A 22,687-nucleotide genomic window follows, 5' to 3' on the forward strand; every position below is an offset into this window, starting at 1 on the left:
CCAGAGAGGGGTGGGGGGAGATACGGGGCCTGAGGAAACTGGCAGGTGTAGTTCTTTTATTCTTGTTCAGGCTAAGTAATTTATGCACGTGGAGCCCAATTCAAACAGTTCAGTGGTTCAGTGGCACAGACAGGGTGAAGTAGCCCCCCTGCAACCCCCGATTCCCCAGTTCCCACCTCAGAGACAGCACCCTCATCCGTGTCTTGGATGGCCTTGGGGAATGTCTCTGCCTGCAGTGAGTGTGTTTGTGTCAAGTTCCCCTGGACAGCCCTGAGGCCGGCCAGGGTGAAAACCTCAGCCTGGACCACCTCTAGGGCCCGATAAGCACGTTCAGACTCGGTTTGCAGCTGCCACAGGAAAACAAACTCTGGCTCCTTGGTTTCCCCATCTGTCAAGGGGGAGAACCTCAGATTGCCTTCCTCCCGCCAGAAGACCAGGACAGAACAGATAAACACAGGCTTGCCAAGCACTCCACCATAAGACGCTACCGCAGGTACATTTTCTGAGGCTGATTGAGGCCAGTGTGGAGAAAGACATCAGGCGAGTGCCCGTCTGGGATTTGCTGGCTTATCCGGGGGTGTGGGAGCCCTTGGAGTCACAGACAACCGGCTGTCACCAGAAACAGCAGATGTTTAAAAGCCTTTATTTAATGAAAACAGGAAGCACCCATTTCCTGGCTGTTTTTCCTCAGTGAGAAATATTTAGGATAATTTTAGCAAAAGAAGGAATCTTTTTTAAGTGTTATAGCTACTTTATCTATGTAGAAAGCATATTTCAAGCAGATTGATGTCCCTGGGGCTTGAGTTTTAATCATCTCTGAATCCTCAGTGCCCAGAACCATTAAACGTTCAATAGCTGTTTGCCAAATAAATGAATGAGTGAGCAATAGGAGGTACTGAGAGCAGTTGAAGGAAGTGTGCCCTGGGGTTGGGGAAAGCAAGGATGGCTTATGAGTAGAGAGCACTTCCCATGAAAGATGGGACATCCAGGCAGAGGGCATAGCACAGGCAAAGGCAAGGAGGTGGGAAGGGTTGCTAAGTGTTGGAGACTAGTGAATACCTCAGTCGGGTTTATAAGAAAAAAGGCTAGAAATGGATCTTGGAGCTAATTTGTGAAGGGTTTGCAAATCCCCATCCAAATGCATTCATCTGGCCGTGCATAAAATCACATGCCCCAGCTCAGACTTAAAGGGACTTAAGCACCGAGCTGGTTCACAATGCGCGGCATTTACAGAGCACCTTCTCTGTGCCAGGCCCTCTGGAGGGTTCCGAGCCATGGGCAGCACCCACCCTCCAGAGCCCAGAGCCTAAGGAAATGTCTGGAGAAGGGGAAATGTAGGTGTCCAGCACACAAAAGCATGAAGCAGAACCGGCTGAAGCACAACCAAGGCGTCCAGTTAGGAGGGCCACTGCCCAGGAAGGAAGTGGAGTATCTCAGGTGCGAGGGAAGCCCCTCAGGTGTTTCCAGGTCTGCCTTGAGTACCCCAACATTTGAGGCAGGTCACAGGCCCCTAAAGTATCTGACCCAAGAATCATGGTGGGGTGCCCATCCATCCCACTACTACCACCGGCTCCTCCTCATGCCCAGATGCCCACTGCACCCCACCTGCCCTGCATCTGCATCTACACCCCCTTGCACCCCTCCCCTCCCCCAGCAGAACAACACAAGCAAGGAAGACTGGGGTGTGGATGCAGATGCATTCTCGTCACCAGCATCTGCAGGCCCTGTGCTTGGTGCTGCTCGGCCCCTGTCACAGGACTCTCCAGCCTCACTGAAGGGTGGAGACTGTCATCCCCATTTCACAGAAGAGGAAACCAAGGCTGAGGTGGAGCCCAGGGCAAAGCCCTAAGCCCTCTGTCCTGAGGCAGGGAGGCTTCCACTGCACAGAGAAAAGTGTGGGGCCAAATAATTAGCCTCCTCCTCTTTCTCCCCAGTGGACTTATTTGGGGGAGACCCAGAGAATGGGGTTCCAGGTCGGCAGTTTAGCTCCCTGAGACAGTCTTGAACGCAGAAGTCTTTCTAAAATATCGCACCAATAACCTTCCCAGTTCAGAATGTGCCATGGCTCCCAGGCCTGAGGGAGCAAGGCTCTGGTTTGAGCGCCTTTGAACCTCAGGCCCCTCTCCAGCCTCATGGCCCTCCCTCAGCCTCAGCCTCAGCCTCAGCCGCTCCAGGCCACCCACAGTGGTTCATCGGCAGCACCCTTCCACCTTCCCTGCCTGTGCACCTCACGGGACAATCTTCTGCAGCCAGGACCACAGCCAAGGCAGCGTGCCAGGCACCGGAGCCTCAGTTAGTGTTGGCTGAACAGAAGCAGCTCAAATGTCCTCTCTTCCAGGAAGCTCTCGCAGATTTCTTCTCCCCACCGACTTCCTTCTAAAGTAACAGCATCCTCCCCTGTGCTCCCAGAGCCCTTTATGCAGATCTTTACCAAAGACAAAGACCCTGCCTCCATGCAAGAGTACAAGGACAATTATGTGAAATATGTGGAAGGACACGATAGACTTGTTCCGCTGTGGAGCAGTCAGCCCGGCAGCAGTGAGCGCCCTGTCATCAGAGGCGTGCAAGCAGAGGCTGGCCGGCCTTCTGTCAGGAACACCTGGGGGGAGATCTAGGCAATGAATATAGGTCAGAGTCACAACCTATAGCTCCTTCCAACTCCAAGACCTCAAGTTTCTTTGAAACAAATATAACCTAAATTATTTCTTTTAGGGCAGGAGCCACATAAGGTATGCATTCCCAAAAGAACAGTGGCTCCTCCCTATCCTCTGGGACAGGAGACAGCGGGGGCTGCAGCCCCAGCGACAGCCATTGTGAGGACACGATACATTATGTAAACAGGATGTGGACATTCCACATCCCCACTCCCTCCGGCTCCATAAAAAGAGGTCACATTTGCTTATGTGAGCAGCCACTGCGGCACAAGGCAGAAACCTTGCTCATGTGACCGCCATCCCTGAATAGGCCCCAGAAGGCTCCTCCTTGACCCTCACTCCACCACAAGGTGGTCATTCTTAGGAGCCTGGATTTTCTCTACCAGGGGCAGCCCCTGAAGAAGGTGACATAGGCTGAGCTTCAGCAGGTCACGCTCCTGGTGGTCAGGGTAGGGAAAAGAGGGAAGAGGGTCAAGGTCAGAGGCAGGGAGGCTGAGGAAGGGCTGGGCAGTGACCCTGACCTGAGATGATGGTGTAGAAAGGTGTGGACAGAGGCCGGGTATTTTCAAGGTCGACCCTTGTTATTAAAATCCTGGGGGCAGAAAGGGACCAGCAGGCAGGAGTCATCAACAGTCAGGTTTTGGACCAACATTCTAACTCTCTGTGTTTGCTAAGGCTGCTGTAACAACCTGGGCAGCTCAGACAACAGAACGGTGCTGTCTCCCAGTTCTGGAGGGTAGAAGTCCGAGATCAAGGTGTGGGCAGGTCAGTTCCTTCTGAGGCTGTGAGGAAGGAACCAGTCCCCGGACCCTCCCCGGCTTCGGTGCTCGGCTGGCAACCTGCAGCACTTCTTGCCATGGAGCAGCATCACCCTGACCTCTGCCTTCTTCCTGTGTGTGAGTCGTGTCCAAATGTCCCCTCTTTATGAGGACACCAGTCACATTGGGTGAGGGCCACGCTAATGACCTCGTCTTTTTTAAAAAATATATTTTTTATTGATTTCAGAGAGGAAGGGAGAGGGCGAGAGAGATAGAAACATCAATGATGAGAGAGAATCATTGATCAGCTGCCTCCTGCATGGCCCACACTGGGGATTGAGCCTGCCACCTGGTCATGTGCCCCGACTGGGAATCGAACTGGGACCTCCTGGTCCATAGGTTGACGCTCAACCAGAGCCACACTGGCCGGGCCCTAATGACCTCATCTTAACCTGATTACCTCTATCAAGACCCTTCCTCCAAATAAGGTCACATTCTGAGGTCCTGAGGGTGAGGATGTCAATGTATCTTGGGGGGCAGGGAGGGCACATTTCAGCCCCAAACAGTCTTCAAACTCTCTCAACAGTGACTTGGCAGATTTAGCTCCCTGAGACACCCCCCGGGTGGACGTGAGCTCCCAGGCACTGAGATGTGCAGGAGTGGGATGTGGGACTCAGCCCCTCCAGTCCAGAGGTGCTACAGTGCTTTGGTCTCTTAGTACCTAGGGTTTTCTGCCCTTGACATGTCCTCTCCTGCTAAAAAAAATTTTTTGCACCAAATATTGCCTTATTACTTTATTATCTGTCACTGTCCATGGGTAAGAGTTTCGTCCAGTTGATCTGTGTTGTCTATAAAGTTGATCTGTGTTCTGACAGCTCCAGGCTGGTTTTTGCAACCTAATTGCTGGCCACATCCACAGTTCTGCATTATGTTGGGGTCTGGGTGAGGGGATAGGGTGAGGCCTTGCTGGCTTCTGATTGGCTAGCTCTGCCTGGCCTGATTGGCCCAGATACCAGTATTACAGAGAGGGCAGGAGGCAGTTGTTACCCTCACAGGGAAATGTCATACTTTACATGAAACATAATCATTTGCATTTATTATAAGCCAGTGTCACATTCTGTAAATAAAAAGTCCCCAAATGCAATTCCCATCCCCCAACAAAAAAAAAACTAAAAATACACAAACATATTTATCATTGACTTTGCAGGAAATGTGCATGTGGATAAAGCAGAGACAAGATCCTGTGCAGTAGAAGAGTGTTCTATACTCTCAAGGGGCCAGCTCTGAGGGAGTGTTTATTGGGCGCTTTCTCAAAGTCCTTGCCTAGGTCTGGATAACATTGTTTTTATCCTAGGGTGGGCTGTCATGGCTGATAGGTGGCAGCTGCCTGGCACTCTACAGAGAAGAATTCTGAGGCCACATCAGGGTTTAATCAGAGGGTGCTGCAATTGATTAATAATGCCTTCCATGGGAGAAGCTGGGGTGGAGATGGTTCATGTGCCATCAGTACTCCTGGTCAGCTAGGCCCCTTACAGTGGCGCTGCCTGTGAGCGGGGCTCACTCTGAATCCATGAGGACAGGGAGGGCCTGACCAAGGTGATGCCCACCCCCATGGCGCCTGCCCTCCCACCCAGGTCCCAGAAGCCATCAGGAAGTGCCAGCGGGCAGGCATCACGGTCCGCATGGTCACCGGCGACAATATCAACACAGCCCGGGCTATCGCAATCAAGTGTGGCATCATCCATCCTGGGGAGGACTTTCTGTGCCTTGAGGGCAAAGAGTTCAACCAGAGGATCCGCAACGAGAAGGGGGAGGTATGTGGCCCAGTGCAAAGGGCGCTCAGAGGTGTGAGCTTGGATGGAGGGGGGAGGGGAGGCAGGGGCTGGGAGGCATGGGTGCTGCATGATTGTCCAGAAGCCAGCGAATGTGCCAAGAGCCCAGTGATTCTAGGCACCTCCCTCCTTTCTCCAGCCCTCAGTTTCTCTCCCCAACCCCACCAATCCGCCCCCTCCTGCATCCCTCTCCAGATTGAGCAAGAGCGAATCGACAAGATCTGGCCAAAGCTGCGGGTGCTGGCTCGCTCCTCCCCCACAGACAAGCACACCCTGGTCAAAGGTAAGACTTGGGCAGGCACAGGCAATTCTGAGACCCAGGTGCAAGGCCCCTACAGCCTTTCCTCCCTGGCACCTACAGCTTCTTCCCAGGACAAAAGGGCTTTTGCCTGGGGCTCCCCACATGTGGGACACCCTAATCTCGCCCTCTTTGCAGCCCTGGAGGCCTCCTAAGGGCCATAATGAGATGAGGAGGCTGTGAATCTTCTGTCTGGGCTTCAATTCCTAGAGGAGCAATGAGATTGCCTGTCTAGGGCCAAAACTCATGGCCTGAGGACTGAATGGGGCCCACAGATGTATTTTACTTGGGTGGTACAACACCTCTTTTATGTTGAATTTGAATGACTTCATACAGATCCTGCTCTCTCATGTTTGACTCCATCTTCAATACTCATTATTTTCTGACACTCGACACACTTCATTTATTGATGCTCTGTCTGGCCCCAGAGCTTGGGAGTTTGAGACCTTTAATCTGCCTGGTCTCTGAGACCTTGAGGATGGCCTAGGAATTGCAATCTGATGTTTGAGGCCCACAACCAGCAACCTTCTCCCTCCCTGTCTCCCTCTAGAGAGAGAATGCACCCTTGCTGAGTCCACTAAGGCGGCCAGATGCTGGGTATTTTCAGGGTCACACAGCCCTGGGTACGAGTCCTGGCACTGCCACTGACTTGCTCTGTGGCCTTGGGCAAGTCCCTCCCACTCTGACACTCAATTTCCATCCCCATTTCTTATTCAGCCACTCATTGTCTTGATAAATGCTTATGTGCCGGGCCCTGCTCTTGGTAGTCATAGCCTTTCCCTCTTGGAATTCATGGTTCAGGTTCCATCCAGCAGATATTAAATAGCTGGTTTCCCTACATAGAGATAAAGGCTTCACTGGGGGAAGAGAAGGGTGATCTGAGAACCTCTGCTGGTGTCAGAGCACAGGCCATGGAAGGTGGTTTGGGGGGCCAGGAGCAAGTGCCTATGTTTGAGGCAGGGCAAGGAACTGCACTATGAAAGCCCAGAGGCAAAGGTTTCCAAGCACCTTCTGGTGTGGAAAGATATTCAGCTGGCTGGGCTGGGACCTCGAGGAGAGAGGGCGATCAGAGGAGGAGACCAGAGAAGGAGGTGCCAGCCTCAGCTCATGCAGGGCCTAGAACGCCGGACAGTGACCCGCACGGTCAGCTCAGGGTGGGGACTGTGGGAGGGCCTTGAAGGGACATGCACTGTTTTAGAAAGCTCACCCCCTGCTGTGTGGAGAGTGGCCCGGAAGCAGAGGGACCACCAGGATTGTCCAGCTGTGAGAGGTGACACCTGGACCGGGTGGTGACAGTGCTGGTGGACAGGAAGTCAGCAGGTCTGAGAACTGTTCTGTGGGAGAAGGGCTGGGCCTGGCAATTGTTTGGATGTGGTGGAGGGATGAGGCAGACACGGGTCCAGGATCCCATAAGTCTCCACTGTTTCAGAGCCTGCTGCCCACCAGCATGCACGTGGTTTTTGAGCAGCAGCTAGGTGTTAGGAATTATGAGAGAAGGACAGATTTGAGGGGGAACTCGGTGGCTGAGCTGAAGGCCCTCTGACATCCACGTGGAGATGTCTGGAGGACAGATGGCTATCCGTGGAGTCGGGGCTCAGGAGACAGCTGGCCAGAGGTGAAGACACAGGTGGGGTAAGCCGAGTAGGGAGAGCAGAGGAGCCGGCTGAACCCAGGACCTCACACCTGAACAACAGGCAGAGAGACCAAGGAGTGGCCGCCAGAGGGAGGAGGACAGCCAGGAACAGTGGGCCAGGAGGCGAGGAAGGAAGCCTGGTGAAGAGGAAGGGGTGGCCCACAGCACGAACAGCTCCTGAGAGGTCTAGAGAAACAGGATAAGGATGTGACCACAGGAGGTGACCGCAGGAAGGCCTCTGGTGGCCGTGCATGGCAGGGCCATGCCAGCACTGCCGGTGGTGGACAAGAGTCTGGTAGAAGGTGTCCGCCCAGCTCCCTCCTCTCCTGGGAGCAGTAGGGGGCCTGCGGAAAGGTCAGTGCCAGCCTGAGAAGCCTCAGAGAAAAAACAAGCCCTTCCTCTTCCTTGGAGAAGCACCCAGGCAGGCCAGGGGGCCCCGCAGGGATGAAGGCCTCAAGTGCCAAGTGGACAGAAACTGGAGAGTCCTTGGCAGCGGATCAGCTGGGGCGCAGCCGGGACGACTCCCGAGTACATGCCTTGGAGCTGGGCCTGGAAGCAGGTGGAACTTGCATGGTCACAAAGAGCTGGGTGGGGGTAGGGAGCACAGTGCCCGAAGTCAGGGAACTCATTCCCTCCTTCCACAGGCTGTGCTGTTTGCCAGGTTCAGGACAGGGGGGCACGTGGACGGATGGGAGCTGCAGTGATCAGTTAGGGTGGGGGCCTGCAGGGGGTCACAGAGGCTTCCCAGAGAAAGTGGCTCTGAGCTGAGCCTGCAGGTGGGTGACAGGGAGCTGGCTGAGGGAACAGCCTGTGCAAAGACAGGGCCAAGTGGAGCCGGCTCTGCAGTACCAAGAGCCATTCCTGTAGTTAAATCACAGATGAGGGATGGCCGGGGGCTGAGAGACGAGATGATCAGAGAATGGGAAGTTCTGACCATGGAGGACTTGTGAGTGGAGCTAAGAATGCAGATGTCCCTCCAAGGCCAAGTGGGCAGTGAGGGAACGACTCAGCTGATGCTGGGGGCCAGGTTCAGACTCAGGCGCTGCTGTGCAGATTGGAAGGGGAGCCCTGGGGTAGTGAGGCAGAAGGGATGAGGACAGAGAGAAGCGGAAGGATCCCAATGCGATTTCGGAGCCAGGATCCTCCAGCCTCGGTGACACATTTGATGTGCAGAATGAGAGAGCGACATGACAAGGTTGACACTCAGATTTCTGTCCTGCCCATAAACTCCACACATGTCCAGTGATATCTTTCACCCATCCTTTTTCACTGGCCCCAGCTCAGTGACAGGGGCCACATGACATCTGTTCATTCTGTTATTTATTGAGGATTTTATTGAGGATACATGTGTACAGAGAGAATAAGGCCAGTACAGTAGTCAGGGGTCATTGGCGAATGGCACAGCCTAGACTTCCTCAGGTGTGACTGAACCTCCCAGAGAGGTGGTGCTGGGGGAGCTCATGGTAGGCCCCTGGCAAAACCCTGGAGCCCCTGGAGCACAGGCAGGGAGGCAACGATTCTGGCCAGGGTGGCTGCTGGGGTGGCCATGGGTTGCAGAGAGAAGAGAGGGTGCTGGAGAGGTGAGTAGGCCCAGACCATGGAGGGCTGCAAGCCAGTACTGGGCTAAGATGCCTGACATCCCCTGCAGGTGCTGGGAGCTATGGGTGACCCTGGAGCTGGGAAGAACCACGAGGGGGGGGGAGGGGCAGGGCAGGGGACAGAGAGGAGGCTGTGCCCAGTCCTGTGTCCTCCTGAGGTTCAGGACTGGCCAGATTGTCCCTGCCCCATGGAGCACCCCAGGGCCCTGAGCACACCCCTGCCCCCTCCCACAGGCATCATCGACAGCACCCACACGGAGCAGCGGCAGGTGGTAGCCGTGACAGGAGACGGCACCAATGATGGTCCTGCACTCAAGAAGGCAGACGTGGGCTTCGCCATGGTAGGAGGGGCTTGCAGGGGCCGAGGGCAGCATCTGGCAGGAGCTCAGGGCAGGGGGTTAGGGGAACATGGACAATACAGCCTCAGGCTGGCGATGCGGGACCCCCAGTTCACACTCAGCCCACCCACCGTCCACCTCATGTGCCCAGCCTGGCCCCCTGGAAGGACAGAGGGAGGCTCCCTGCACTAAGGGGTCTGGGTTGGGGGGCAGGAAGAGGCTTCCTAAAGAGAGGGGTGGCCCCAGAGTGCTAGGTCTGTCAGGAGTAAGTGTGTGTGCATGCATATGCGTCTGTACGCACATGTGTGTGCCATGTGATCTGGCTGTGCTGGCAGTTGGGTGTATATATGTGGGGGTTGTGTAGGACTGAGGATGTGTAGGGGAGGAGAGCAGTGTTGCTAGAACTGCTTGCCTCCTCGGTTGACCCACCCAGGCTCCTGTCCCCGTCCCCACAGGGCATTGCAGGTACAGATGTGGCCAAGGAGGCCTCGGACATCATCCTGACGGACGACAACTTCAGCAGCATCGTCAAGGCGGTCATGTGGGGCCGCAACGTCTATGACAGCATATCCAAGTTCCTGCAGTTCCAGCTGACGGTCAACGTGGTGGCTGTGATCGTGGCCTTCACGGGGGCTTGCATCACACAGGTGGGTCCCCCGAGGGGTGGGTGGGGTGGAGCATGCCGAAGCCTGGGGGAGGGCACCCCAGGTTGTCCCACCCGTCAGTGGCGCCTGCTGAGGGTTAGGAGCTGCAGCACCGGCCTCAGGTGCCAGCCCAGCGGAACAGAGGAAATGAGGCTCAGAGATGTGCCGGGGGATTGTCCAAGGTCACCAGGCAAGTGGGAGAGGTTAGACCTCACTTCCACACCTGCACAGCGCTGGTCATTGCTCCAGGAGGCGGGAGAGGCTATCTCCAAGGGAGGCAGAGCTCATGGCCGCATAAAGGACTAGAGGGCTGGTGGGGCGGGGCCGGGCCCAGGGGGATCAGGCAGCCAGATGGGGGGCAAGGAGCCTGCAGGGCCCAGGGGGCCTTAGTTCTGACATGGAGCGTGTCGGGTGAGGCCTGGTTGCCTGGGTTCCTGAGGCCAATTGGGGGCCATAGTAGGGAGTCAGGGACTCTGTCACGGGGAGAGACAGTTGTCTGTCAGGATCTCAGCCTGGGTCTTGAGCAGCCCCAGGTCCTGAACCCAGGGGCAGTTAACCACAGGCCCCAACAGCAGCAGCCCCCTGCTTCCTCACCTGCCCCATGCAGCAGGAAACAGTGATGATCCCCATCTCACAGAGGCAGAAACTGAGGCTTGGGGTATGGACAGGCCAGGTTCCTGCCACTGCTCCCACAGCCTCCTGCCTCCCCCAAAGGCTGACCAGGCTGGCCCGGGAGGAAAGAGGCGTATTCCAAGGCTGGCCCCTCCTTGCGGCCAAGTGGGCAGACAAGTTCCTGCCCACAGGAACCCACAGAGGCCCGGAGGCCGGCACTGCCCCCAAAGGGCTGTGTGGCCCTGGGAACGCTGCTCCCCTCTGCTTTATTCTGAGCCCTTGGGGATACACATGGCAGCACCCAATACCCAAGCCCTGAGAGAGTCTGAGGGTCGGCTGAAGGGGTCCCTTCCTACTCCAGGGCCTCTCCAGGTTTGTGGGTGAGAAGCTCCCTCTAGTGGTGGCTTGGGGACACTCCCACAACATGGCAATTCACAAGGCTTCTTGGAGACCAGCGGATGCCAGATGGGGAAACTGAGGTTTCAGTTTGCCTAAAGGTCTCAGATTGAGTTGGTGGCAGGGCCATGGAGACCTTGATGTGGAGATCGGGGACCCTAACTCCAAGGTGCACGTGATCAGAGAAGGCTGGTGGCAGGAAGAAGCTGAGGGTGTGGGGAGTAGGCTGTGACTGTGCTGGGGCAGAGGTGGGAGACTGGGCAGAAGGTGGAGCTCCGATAAACACCTGGGAGGTAGTGGGTGTATGGGGTGCAGACAGGGGGCCTCAGGAGGAACATGGAGAGGACAGAGGGACCAGGAACAGCTCAGTTCAAGCCAAGAGGCTCTCAGGGTCTGTGGCTTCCTGGAGGAGGTGTTTCTCCAGTGGATGAGGCTAAAGCCACAGGGAGAGGGCGGGGCTGGAAAGTTGGCAGTGTGGGGGAGGATGGGCCCCTGCAGCCAGATGTAGAAAGAGAACAGGGCTCGGGAAGGGCCCCGGGAGCACAGATTTAAGAGGCAGGGGAAGAGGAGAAGCTCCTGAGGGAGATGGAGAAGGAAAAGGAACATTCAGAGAGGAGGAGGAGCTGGAGGTAAGTGGGGTCAGGGGTGCAAGGAGGAGGCTGTGGCCAGACACCAATGAGGCCAGTGAGATGGGCTGGAAGATGTGTTCCTCAATTGTGACAAGTGGGCACTGGTGACCTTGGGGAAAGGCTTTGGGGGGGCACGGGGAGGCCAGAGTCTGGCTGCAAGGACAAGGCACACAGGGTGTGAGGAAGGAGGGAGACGGATGGATTCAGTAACTTTGGGCAGTGCAGACTGCGTGGCATGACTGCACAGGACGGTATGAATATGTGATCCCGTCTCAGGCAGATGTGGGACGATCCACGCCAGACTAGACGGTGGGAACCTATAGGTAGTTCAACCACTGATGAGTTTTAGCTTCTGCGCTATTCCTTACTTGCCCCAATTTTCTACCATAAAAATGTTATATTTGGAACAATAACTGCTGACATCAAAGTGGGATAAAGGATAAAGAGAAATTGAGTGGTGGTGAGAAGAGGACAGGGTTGGGCGCTGCTGGTAAGGTAGGAGAGACATGAGCCATTAATGGTTGAGGGCAGCGGTTCTCAACCTGTGGGTCGCGACCCCTTTGGCAGTCGAACGACCCTTTCACAGGGGTTGCCTAAGACCATCCTGCATATCAGATATTTACATTACGATTCATAACAGTAGCAACATTACAGTTATGAAGTAGCAACAAAAATAATTTTATGGTTGGGTCACAACATAAGGAACTGTATTTAAAGGGCCAGAGGTTGAGAACCACTGGTTGCGGGGAAAGAGGCAGCAGGGAGGGGCCAGAGGGAGACAGAGGAGATGGAGTCTGTGCTGGAGATGGTGGGGGACGTTGTAGCCTTGCCTGGAAGTGAGACTCATGGGCGGGGGGACGGGGGGGGGGGGACGGTGGGGGGGAGGTGGCAGGCAAGGATGTGGCTGTATTTACTAGAGAGCCAGTGGCCACTGGCCCTGGGAGTCCATTTTGTCCTTGGGGGAGAAGACAGCCAAAGTGGGCAAGTCTGGGCTGTCCTCCAGGGAAAGCCTCAGCGAACCTGCTCTGTGCCTGCTCAGGAACCCAGGGGGCAGGCCAGTGAGGGCAGACCCACTGGACAGAGCGGCCTCAAGGCTCCAGCAGGAAGCTGCTGAGCCCCCAATGATGAGCCCCACAGCAGGCACGTGGTGGCAGCAGGTGAGGCTGGTCTCCCCATGACAGCCCTCTCCACGGTTGCTGTCCCCAGGACTCCCCTCTGAAGGCCGTGCAGATGCTCTGGGTGAACCTCATCATGGACACGTTCGCCTCACTGGCGCTGGCCACCGAGCCGCCCACCGAGACCCTGCTTCTGAGGAAGCCGTACGGCCGCAACAAGCCCCTCATCTCGCGGACCATGATGAAGAACATCCTGGGCCACGCCGTCTATCAGCTCACCCTCATCTTCACACTGCTCTTCGTGGGTGAGCCCCCCACCCCACCGCCCTGGGACTGACCCAGCGTTCTGATCGACACCCGCCTTCCTGTTTGCCAGTGGGGGATGGAGGCCCAGGAAGAGGAAGTTAGCTGCTCAGGGTCACAGAGTAAGACTTGGGCAGAGCCAGGCCCTGTCCTACATCTGGCCAACCCCCAAACCAAGGCTTTTTCCACGGACGCCATCTCTGAACGGAGTACATCCTACGTGAGGTGGTGCCCAAGCGTTGATGAATGCCCCTCACGCCAGCCTCAGAGGAGCCTGAGGCTTTGGGGGGAAATGACTGGCCCCTTCTCAGATGCATTCCCACAGGTGATCCTTGCCCCGTGGAAGGCTCCCTCCGTGAGGCTTCCTACACACCTGCCTTCCCACCAGTTATTTCCACAACACTCTCACTTGGGTTGCCAACCACTCCACGAGGCAGGCACCTCTGCCATCACTCCCCATGACAATGCTAACAGCTAGCACAGAGAGGTGAGGTGACTTGCCCAAGGGCATGCAGTCTGAGGAGGAGCCTGGGCAAAGAACCAGGTCTGGATGGGCTAAGACTGGCCTGGCTACCATGGTGCTTCAGAGATGATCCATGCAGAGCCCACCCCCCGGGTGATAGATGAGGAAATAAACACCCAGAGAGGGGAAGAGGCTTGCCCGTGGTCACACAACCCGTTGGGCCCAGCTGGAGTCCTCGCTTGGGCAGGCTCCCCCCATGTGAGCCTCCTTGAGCTGGACTTTCCACACCAAGGAGCACTTGCCTTCAGAGTACAGAGTACAGATGCGGTGGGGCTTGGTCCTGTTCCTCAGAGGGCAGGCCTCCTCCAGAAAGCTCAAGGGTGGAGTGCTGGCAGGACCATTGTAAAGATCACCTGAGAAGCCGTGGAGGAAGCCACAGGAAGGCAGAAGTGGGAGAGACTCCCAGTAAAAGCTGCAGGCGAGGGAGAGAGGAGGGCCGCCGCTGCCTTATGAGCTGGCTTCCCTATCTGAGCACCTACCCTCGGTGGTCTTGGGTTCATGGGCACACCTCTCACACAGGAAGCCCGACAAGCCCTCCTGGCACCACCTCGCATAGGCATGCCATCAGCAGGTGTCCACACAATACCCGGGGGGCAGTCCACACTGCCCTCCACCGTGTGACAGCTCAGCTGTAAGAGAAGCAGCAACATGGGTGGGTCCGAGCCAGTCTGGCCGAGGAGCCCAGCCTCCACACAGGAATTATATCTCTTATAATAGCCCTCTGAGCTTCCAGAGGTCTCGGCAAGGGACATGCCCAGTTACAAAAAGCAGCACTTTGGGGGAGCCCAAAGCCATGGCCTCCCACCTCCAGTCCTCCCAGTCCAGATGAGTCTGTCATTTTTTATAAGCAATGTCGCCTGAGAACACAGCCAGCATTCCACCTTTACCAGATTTCCATGGAAAAGTGGAAGGAAGTTCACCCAAGGTCTTGTTCCCCTAGGGCAGTGGTTCTCAACCTTGGCTGCACATTAGAATCACCTGGGAATCTTTTTAAAATCCTGATTTCTGGGCCTCATCCTTCGGAAATTCTGTTTCTTTGTTACTAATGTTGTGGCCCCACCCCATAACAAAGAAACAGAATTTCCGGAGGATGAGGCCCAGAAATCAGGATTTTAAAAAGATTCCCAGGTGATTCTAATGTGCAGCCAAGGTTGAAAACCACTAGAGGATAAAGAGTTTTGTTACCCCTTCACTCACACTCATGGCCACCCAACGGCACAGGCCTACCTACCCCGTGTCCGGGGAGTGCCTCCATGTCTGGGCTGCCCACCCTGCTGCTGGGCCCAGGGTCTTCTCCCACCCCGGCCCCGCCCAGCTCCCCGCACTCTCGGCTTGGCAGGTGAGAAGATGTTCGAGATCGACAGCGGGAGGAACGCCCCCCTGCACTCGCCGCCCTCAGAGCACTACACCATCATCTTCAACACCTTCGTCATGATGCAGCTCTTCAACGAGATCAATGCCCGCAAGATCCACGGCGAGCGCAACGTCTTTGACGGCATCTTCCGGAACCCCATCTTCTGCACCATCGTGCTGGGCACCTTTGCCATTCAGGTAGCCAGGCCACCATTTAACCTGGGCCAGGGGGCAGTGGGCAGCTGGAGCCCCCTGCAGTGTCCTGAGAGCCCAGGCCTCCGACCTGGCCCCTGAGGCCCATCTCTCTTTCTGTCTCTGTCTCTGCTCCCTTTGACCTCCAGATAGTGATCGTGCAGTTTGGGGGGAAGCCATTCAGCTGCTCCCCGCTGCAGCTGGACCAGTGGATGTGGTGCATATTCATCGGGTTAGGAGAGCTCGTCTGGGGCCAGGTAAGTTCTGAGCCGGTTACAGGAAGTGCCTCTTAGCGGGAGAAGGGAAAGAGCATTGGCCAGGAAATCCGGGAGCCCCAGGAATGGGTCCCAGTTCTGCCAGGAACTTGCTGTGTGGTCCCGGGACAAGGCCCTCCCTGCCACTGGGCATCTGAGCAATGGAAGTTGGCCCAGGTCCCAAATGCTGGTCATTTGCATATCATCGCTGTGATTTTTGCCATATATCTCTGATCATGTTATTTACTTAATAGTTTCTTTTAATTGTATCAGGCTTTTTTTCATTGAAATTTATTTCAAAAGACAACTTTATATTACTAACATGAGTGGGAAATCAATATCACTTGTCATAAATAGAAGCTAACAAAAAAATAATGTAATGAGAACAATGGTATTAAACTCTAACTGGATGCCATGGCCCACAGAGGCTCAGGGCCTACAGGCAGCTAGCTGTTAAATGGTGTTACTGAGGGTGCTGATGGGAGATTAGTAGTTGGAGCCACACCAAAGAGAGGCTCCTTCAGAGGCTCTGAGAGAACATAAGGGCAACTCTGCCACATGGCAGACCTACTCAGTGCTGTGCCTGTGGGCATCTAAGATCCTCCTGGCTTTGGGCACCCTGGGCTGGATGCTCTGGGGGGGCCTTTCATCTATGACCCCAGAACATCCTCCCACCAGTTCCCATTCCTACTGTTGCCCATGTTCTTGGGACATACACACACACACACACACATCACAGTGCTCACAATTTGCAGCTCAAGGCTCCTGACCAGGACGTGGTGTTTATGAGACGCGCCCGAGTTGGGCCAAAGGGGCTTTATCCCTGAGGTGCTGTCACCAAGGCAGGGGCGGGGCGGGCCCAATGGGCCTGAGACAGTGTTCTTGCCTCCAAGCTGTTCCCAGGCTAGAGTGGGACATGCCAGTGGCAGAAATTAAGTAGAAAATAAAGAAGAAAGTTTAGTTTTATTCAAAAGAAACTTTTTTAAGCGTAGGGGCTTCTTTGGAGAGTTGATAAACTAGATTTGACTCAGCAACCCCATTCCCTGGGCAACCTCAGGGCCAGGCCATCTTTATTCCACTGGGGCCCACCCCTTAGAGAGCTCAGGTGTCTGGGTGAGCAGACTCCTAATGCCTAGGGACGATGCCAGCAGGCAATGCCCACCTTAAACTCCCAGGGAACCCCTGAGGCTGTGTCTGGGTCAGCCCGTCTATCCCTCCAGGGGCTACAAGGAGCCTCTGACCTCTGCCACCTCAGTCCCCACCTCCCCACCCCTGTAGGGCCTGCCTCTCACGCCTCGTGGACAAATCCTTTGGAGAAAGAGGAAGAACGAAGGTTTACCCCTTCTCACGTTGCCTCCCCTTGTTAGGAAGGCAACCATTCCCAGAATCCCCAAATTGGCTCTACCCAGGGTATGCAGGCCCTGAGCCCCTCTTGCTCAGGTTGGGTACCCAGGACCCAGTGGCCTCAGGAGGAGGGAGCCCAGGAGCCTGAGGGCCCACCAGGCTCGTGCATGGCATCTTAGACCCATCATCTCGCTTAGCCCTCCAGCCCTGAGAATTGCCTTTGGCTTTACAGGTGGGAAAACCAGAGCTCAGAGAGGTTAAAGGACTTGCCCAAGGTCACATGACCAGTAAGGTCTGGTGTATTCAAAGTCACATCTGCCCAACTCCTAGAAGCCAGGATTTTTCACTATGCCCCCCTGACTCTGGATGACTGAATGAATTGAAAAGCAAATTAATAGGAGATTTAAAGATTGAATTGGGATGAGTTAATTAGTTGAACCTGTAACGGTAATTGGGTCAGAGACGCGGAAGATTGGGAGAGCAAGAAGCAGGTAGCAGGGAGGGAAGGAGGCTGACTGAGGGACAGCCCCATTGCCCTGACCTTGCCACATCCCCTGCAGGTCATCGCCACCATCCCCACCAGCAGGCTCAAGTTCCTCAAGGAGGCGGGCAGGCTCACGCAGAAGGAGGAGATTCCGGAGGAGGAGCTCAACGAGGATGTGGAGGAGATAGACCACGCCGAGCGAGAGCTGCGGCGGGGCCAGATCCTATGGTTCCGAGGCCTGAATCGGATCCAAACCCAGGTACAGGAGGCTCCCAGGGCTGGGCCCACGCCTGGCCGGGCAGGCAGGTGATGGAGTGAAGTGCTCCATCCACCTCCTAGGGCCCCAGAGGTCAGGGTCCTGCTCTCACCACCTCACCAGCTCACCACATTCCTCACACGCACTCTGGAGGGGCTGCTGAAGAAACAGTGGCCTCCTCAGGAACGTTCCACATCACCTTCTCGGCCAGCAAGGGATCGGACTGGGGTGTTGGGGGTTACCCCTGAGCAGGGAAGGGGTTGACACAAGAGCTGAGGGGACTGAGGGACTCTAGTCAAGGCTGCTGGGGGGACTGGGATCAGAGCTGCAGGGCAGCTACCAGGAGGGACAAGCCAAGGCTGGAGACTGGTTCCCCTGGAGGCCAAGATGGCAGCTTCAGGCCAGGGTTGGCCCCAAATTGCCCCCGGGGCCAGGGGCCTGTGAGCTCCAGGGCTTATGCACATTCACACATCCTCGTACTCCATAGTGGGTTTCCGAGTTCTCAGGCAGCTCTGGGGAGCAAATCTTGGTTTTCCCTCACAGACGCACACATGCACACCAAAGACACCTGCAGAGCACACGTGTTTCTTCCCCGGCACAGAGACTGCATGGCTGCCACATGCCAGGTGCTACCGTGTGCAGCCCCCCCACACACACGCCGCAGCCTCACAGGAGCCAGCCCCTCTGCCTGGGTTGGGGTTATAGTTCACATCATGCTTTCACAGCCTGTGTAACTAAGAGAGGGTCGGTCTCTTACCCAGACCACCTGGGAGAGCTGCTGCATCTAGCAAGTTCATGGCCCCCACCCCATCCCACTCTGGGAAGTGTTGCAGAGCCCCCACCTGCATCCTGCCTGGTGGCCTAGCACTTCATTTAATAAACCTAACAAACAGGTCACCTGGGCTGCCTCACACCCACAGTGCACTGTCCCAAACATCATCTCACTGGCCTTCACAGCCCCCTGAGAGGTAGGTAGGCCTCCTCCAGTTTTAGAGGGGACTGCGGTTCAGGAGGCAGCACTTTCTGAGAGCTGGGGTGGGGCACAGAGGCAGGTTTCAGACCCAGAGCCACCTGATGGATGCAGCCTGGGCTCCTCCCAGCAAGAACCCGGCACCCGGCCTGCCAGGGCCGCTTTCAGCGCACATGGCCCTGGTGCTGTTGCCAACCCGCCCAGGGCCTCTCAGAGGTCTCCAGGCTGCAGGACACCGGGACTGTAGTCCCTTGAATGGACACAGTGCCTGTCCAGCTGGGCTCTTAAGGAACGCTAACACGGGCCAAGGGCTTTGCCACTCAGAGAATACCCTGCCAGGTAGGTGGCATTGCCCCTTCAGAAGGATAAGAAACTACACTCAGAGAGGTGACTTGCCCAAAGTCACCGAGCTCGTAAATGGCATAGCTGAGATTTGGGCCAAAGTCTGTCCACCCAGGGCCCCCACCATACCCCTCAGGTTCCACCTCTGGCCCCAAGTGGCACTAAGCACCCCTCTTGCTTCCAAACACCATGTTTAATCACCCCCAGCCCAGCCCACTGGCCCCTGAGCCCCTGGAGCAGAGCAAAGGCCGGGCCCTGGGGTCCTCCCTGGGACCCTGGGCCTGCAGATGGGCCAGAACCAAGCAGACATCTTTCAGAGCCTTGGAGTGTGTCTGGTACTTTTTGTTTTGATTTCAGTGACGTCGTCATTGTTGCCGTGGCTGCGGCTGTTCTCGTGGCATTGCGCCTGTCAGTCGTGTAGCTGTTGTGTTCGTTCTTCTCGCAACTTGTCTCGTTCTCTCCTCCGTTGCAGATTGAAGTAGTCAATACATTCAAGAGCGGGGCCTCCTTCCAGGGGGCCCTGCGGAGACAGTCCTCCGTCACCAGCCAGAGCCAGGACGTAGCCAATCTCTCTAGCCCTAGTCACGTGTCGTTGTCCAATGCTCTTTCCTCTCCGACCAGCCTTCCTCCTGCTGCAGCTGGGCGTGAGTGTGAATCCTTACCGCCTCGGGCACCACCGACGCTAGCGCCGGGCGGGCAGGCGGGCAGGGGCCGGGGCACCAAGGACATGGGGGGCAGCCAGTCATGGTGAGGCCCAGGGGCTGAGGGCTTCAGTTGGTCAGAAGACCATAGCCAGTGATGGGGGGCAGTCTCTTGTTGGGCCAGAGTCAGCTGGGGGGTCAGAGTCAGGGGTTACAACCAGTCATTCAAGGGGTCGTGAGGGTCACAAGTGGTCAAAAAGTCTGGATCAGTCAAAGGATCATCATCGGCCAGGAAGGTTTCGGTAATTAAATGTCCCACTGCACCACAAGGTCGCAGCCGCCAAGGGGGAGCAGTCAGCCAGGGGACACAAGGTGTCCCCATCAGTCTAGGGTCATATCAGTGACAAACAGCCTGGCTCACAAGGACAAGCGTGAGAGTTGGCCAGGAAATCACAGTCTCCAGTCAGTCAGGCAAAGGGTTACCGTGGGTCAAGGCCCTCAGGGGTCACAGTCAGTCACAGTGGGGTCCAGCCAAGGGAGCGGTCACTGTAGGTCAGAGGTCATAGTCCATCTGGGGTCCCAGGAGATCCCAGCCCAGTGGTTTGGAACCCTCTGCCCTCTCTCCTTGCACACCTAAAGCATCAGCCGCCTTATACCACTTTCCCTGCATGCTCAAGGTCTGATGCCTTCCTAGAAGGAACAAGGCCCCTCACCCATTCAGCTTGACCTCAAGTAGAAAACAGTGGGCCAAGCTTCAGGTCTCGAGTGGTGCTGGAGGCCCTGAGGGATCTGGTCTAGCCCTCGGCTTCCTGCCTTCCTTACCTGAGAGACAGCCTGGGGCTCTGACCCCCTCCATCACCTCCCTCCTGCCAAGCTCGTCACCTCTCACCATCACTTTTTACCTGGGTCTCTCTTCTCTGGCCTTGTCTAGATCTTTCTGAACCCCTATGTCCTGAGGTCCCAGAGCAAATAAGAAGTCTCAGTTTACCACCTTCCTCCCTTTCCTTGTCTCCAAACTGCAAGGGAGCCCTGTTCTGGTCTTCTCAGATGGCCACGATGGTTCCCTTAGACCAGTGGTCAGCAAACTGTGGCTCGAGAGCCACATGCGGCTCTTTGGCCCCTTGAGTGTGGCCACAAAGTTTCAATCGCACTGTACATGCGCACCCGCACGTGGTGTTTTGTGGAAGAGCCACATTCAAGGGGCCGCAGTTTGCCGACCACTGCCTTAGCCAGCCCTTGGGCTTCTTCGAGGAGCATAGACTCCAGACCGCATCTTTTAATACTTTATGAGGTGCCTCTACCCCCATCCAAACACAGAGCGCCCATAACACACATCCCCAGCCACTGCACAGGAGAGCACCTGTGTGCTCGGTGGGAACCACGCCATCTGAGCCCTCTGGCAGGGGGCATGAGCCACAGAGAGCCTTTTGAAGGCATATGCTGATGTCCCATGACCTTTCAGTGGATACAGTCCTGCCAGGTATGCATGATGACAGGAAGGATGCAGAAACGGTGGGAAAGCCCCTCCTTGTTCATTCATTCATTAGCACAGACCACAGTAATGAGGAGGCCAGACTAGCCAAGGTGAAGTGCAGACCTATTTGAGCAGATGGCGTCCAGAGTCACCAGGTTGTGGGTACCCATACCACCATGAGGTATCACTAGGGAATCACTGCCAGGCTTTCTCAGGGCAGGAAACCAGAGCCAGTGATGAGGTCCCATCCTCTCCCCTTTGCATTAGAGAGCCCTCCCCTTGGTGAGAGGCCCTCACCCAGCTGACCTACCTCTGCATCAGCTTAGCTCTGACCTTGCTCCGTGACCGGAAGTGTTCTGGCCTAGAGAGCCACTTGAAGAAGACTCCGTTCCTTTGGCTTCTGCCACCCTCCCCGTGACACCTGCATCCCTCTAGCTGGGTCTGACAGCCAGAAACCTAGCTTCTGAGTGCACACTTAGTTCTTTGTCCCATCTTGGTCCAGCCTCCTTCTTGGCGTGTAGCACTTTGCACTGGCCACAAGAGAGCCTCTCTGGCATTCCTGCCTCGCAGTCTTTGAAAGTCTTCCCTGGATCTATCCCCCTCCTCCTAGCTTTCACAGTCTAAAAGAAAGAGCTCAGTCATCTCAAACCTTAGCAATTGAATTCTCATCTTTTCTTGTCATTTATAAAGCCATTCAATAAGGCTGGTCTTGGGACAGTCAGTTCTTAGCAATTCTCCTTCAGAGACATGCCCTTTTCTGCCCTCCACTTACTTCCTACCTCTAAGCCAATTTTCTTCCAAGCCAGATTGATCCCCTTTATCCCAGGGTGACTCCAACTTTGGAACAGCCTTTGAAAAGGAGCCTGTGCCATAGCCGGTTTGGCTCAGTGATTAGAGCTTCGGCCTGCGGACCAAAGGGTCCCAGGTTCAATCTGGTCAAGGGCACGTACCTTAGTTGTAGGCTCTTCCCCACCCAGACCCTGGTCCGGGCTCCTTCAGGAGGCAACCAATCGATGTGTTTCTCTCACATCGATGTTTCTCTCTGTTTTTCCCTCTCTCTCCCACTCTCTCTAAAAAAAGGAGCCTTTAAGCCTTGACCCTTCATTCTCTCAGAAACCCCCAGCCACCACCTTGCCTCTGCCCCAGGAATCATGCCTCCTTAAGAATCTTGTATTCCTACCCTCTATTGTAGAATCCAGCCTGTAATTCTGGGTCCATTCTTGGACACTTTCTTGGACATATGGTCTCAAAAAGAGCCTGTCTGTCCCCCTGCCCAAGGGTACTGGTTCCAAAGGGATTGCAACCTCTGTGGCTTCAGTGCACACACTTTGGTCAACACCGTCACAATGCAAACTCTAAATAATTATCCCCTAGTTCCTCTTTTTGCTGAAATAGTTTCTATAACAATGTCACATCCTTTGGTCTCCAAGGTCTCTGAGGGCCCCCTAGACACCAGGCAAGGTCCCTTCAGAAGCCAAAGGCTTTCTTCCCATGGGGAGGGGTGCAGCAGGTGGCCAGGAGTAGGATTGGGTGAGATGAATCAGTGGCTGCTTCCCGCCTCCTCTCAGCAGGGTCTTCTTCCTGGGGGTTCTCCAGCAGCGGAGGGTGGCCATACATTCCGAGGGTGTATGCTGCATGGAAAACGCTGGGGTCTGTGTCCTCTGACAGGAGCCAAACCACTGTGCCCTGGGTTATCAAGAGTTGGCTACACAGGCCAGGGGCAGGGCACTCTAGACTTGGACTGACTTCTGACTCATGACATCGGGGTGAGGAACCTGCTCCCCCCATGACACACATCCCTCCCCCAGCACCACTGTGAGATGGAGGGCCCCAGGCAGACAAATGCATGTGGTGCCAGGACAGTCCCATCCGACTGGCATCTGGAATGTTCAGGAAGGAACTCTGGCCTACTCGCTTGCTTTCTTCTCCTGACTTACTCACAAGCGAGTTTGCTTTTACCCCCAGAAACTTAATAACACACCCTCCTGACTTATCCTTGAGCCTCACTCAACATCTTCCCAAGCAGTTGCCTACATCCTTCACT

General features: G+C 55.7%; 1 protein-coding gene across 14 annotated transcripts in view; it reads left to right on the forward strand.

The window, feature by feature from the left end:
• Positions 1-22,687, forward strand: part of ATP2B2 (ATPase plasma membrane Ca2+ transporting 2) — a 369,370-nt gene that overhangs the window by 337,751 nt on the left and 8,932 nt on the right. For 8 of the 14 annotated variants that reach the window (XM_070433633.1, XM_070433632.1, XM_070433635.1 and 5 more), the window contains 8 exons: positions 5,047-5,226; positions 5,440-5,527; positions 9,008-9,114; positions 9,567-9,758; positions 12,599-12,812; positions 14,673-14,884; positions 15,028-15,135; positions 17,037-17,219. In XM_070433633.1, coding sequence (XP_070289734.1) covers positions 5,047-5,226; positions 5,440-5,527; positions 9,008-9,114; positions 9,567-9,758; positions 12,599-12,812; positions 14,673-14,884; positions 15,028-15,135; positions 17,037-17,219 — 1,284 coding nt within the window. Of the gene's footprint in view, positions 1-5,046; positions 5,227-5,439; positions 5,528-9,007; positions 9,115-9,566; positions 9,759-12,598; positions 12,813-14,672; positions 14,885-15,027; positions 15,136-17,036; positions 17,220-19,000; positions 19,177-22,687 lie in introns of all 14 variants that reach the window. The other 6 variants (XR_011473706.1, XM_070433639.1, XM_070433642.1 and 3 more) reach the window with 2 other exon arrangements.

The sequence above is a fragment of the Myotis yumanensis genome, unplaced genomic scaffold (genome assembly GCF_028538775.1).
Source record: "Myotis yumanensis isolate MYYU_CA2020_CCGP unplaced genomic scaffold, mMyoYum1.0.hap1 SCAF_14, whole genome shotgun sequence".
NCBI classification, from domain to species: Eukaryota; Metazoa; Chordata; class Mammalia; order Chiroptera; family Vespertilionidae; genus Myotis; species Myotis yumanensis.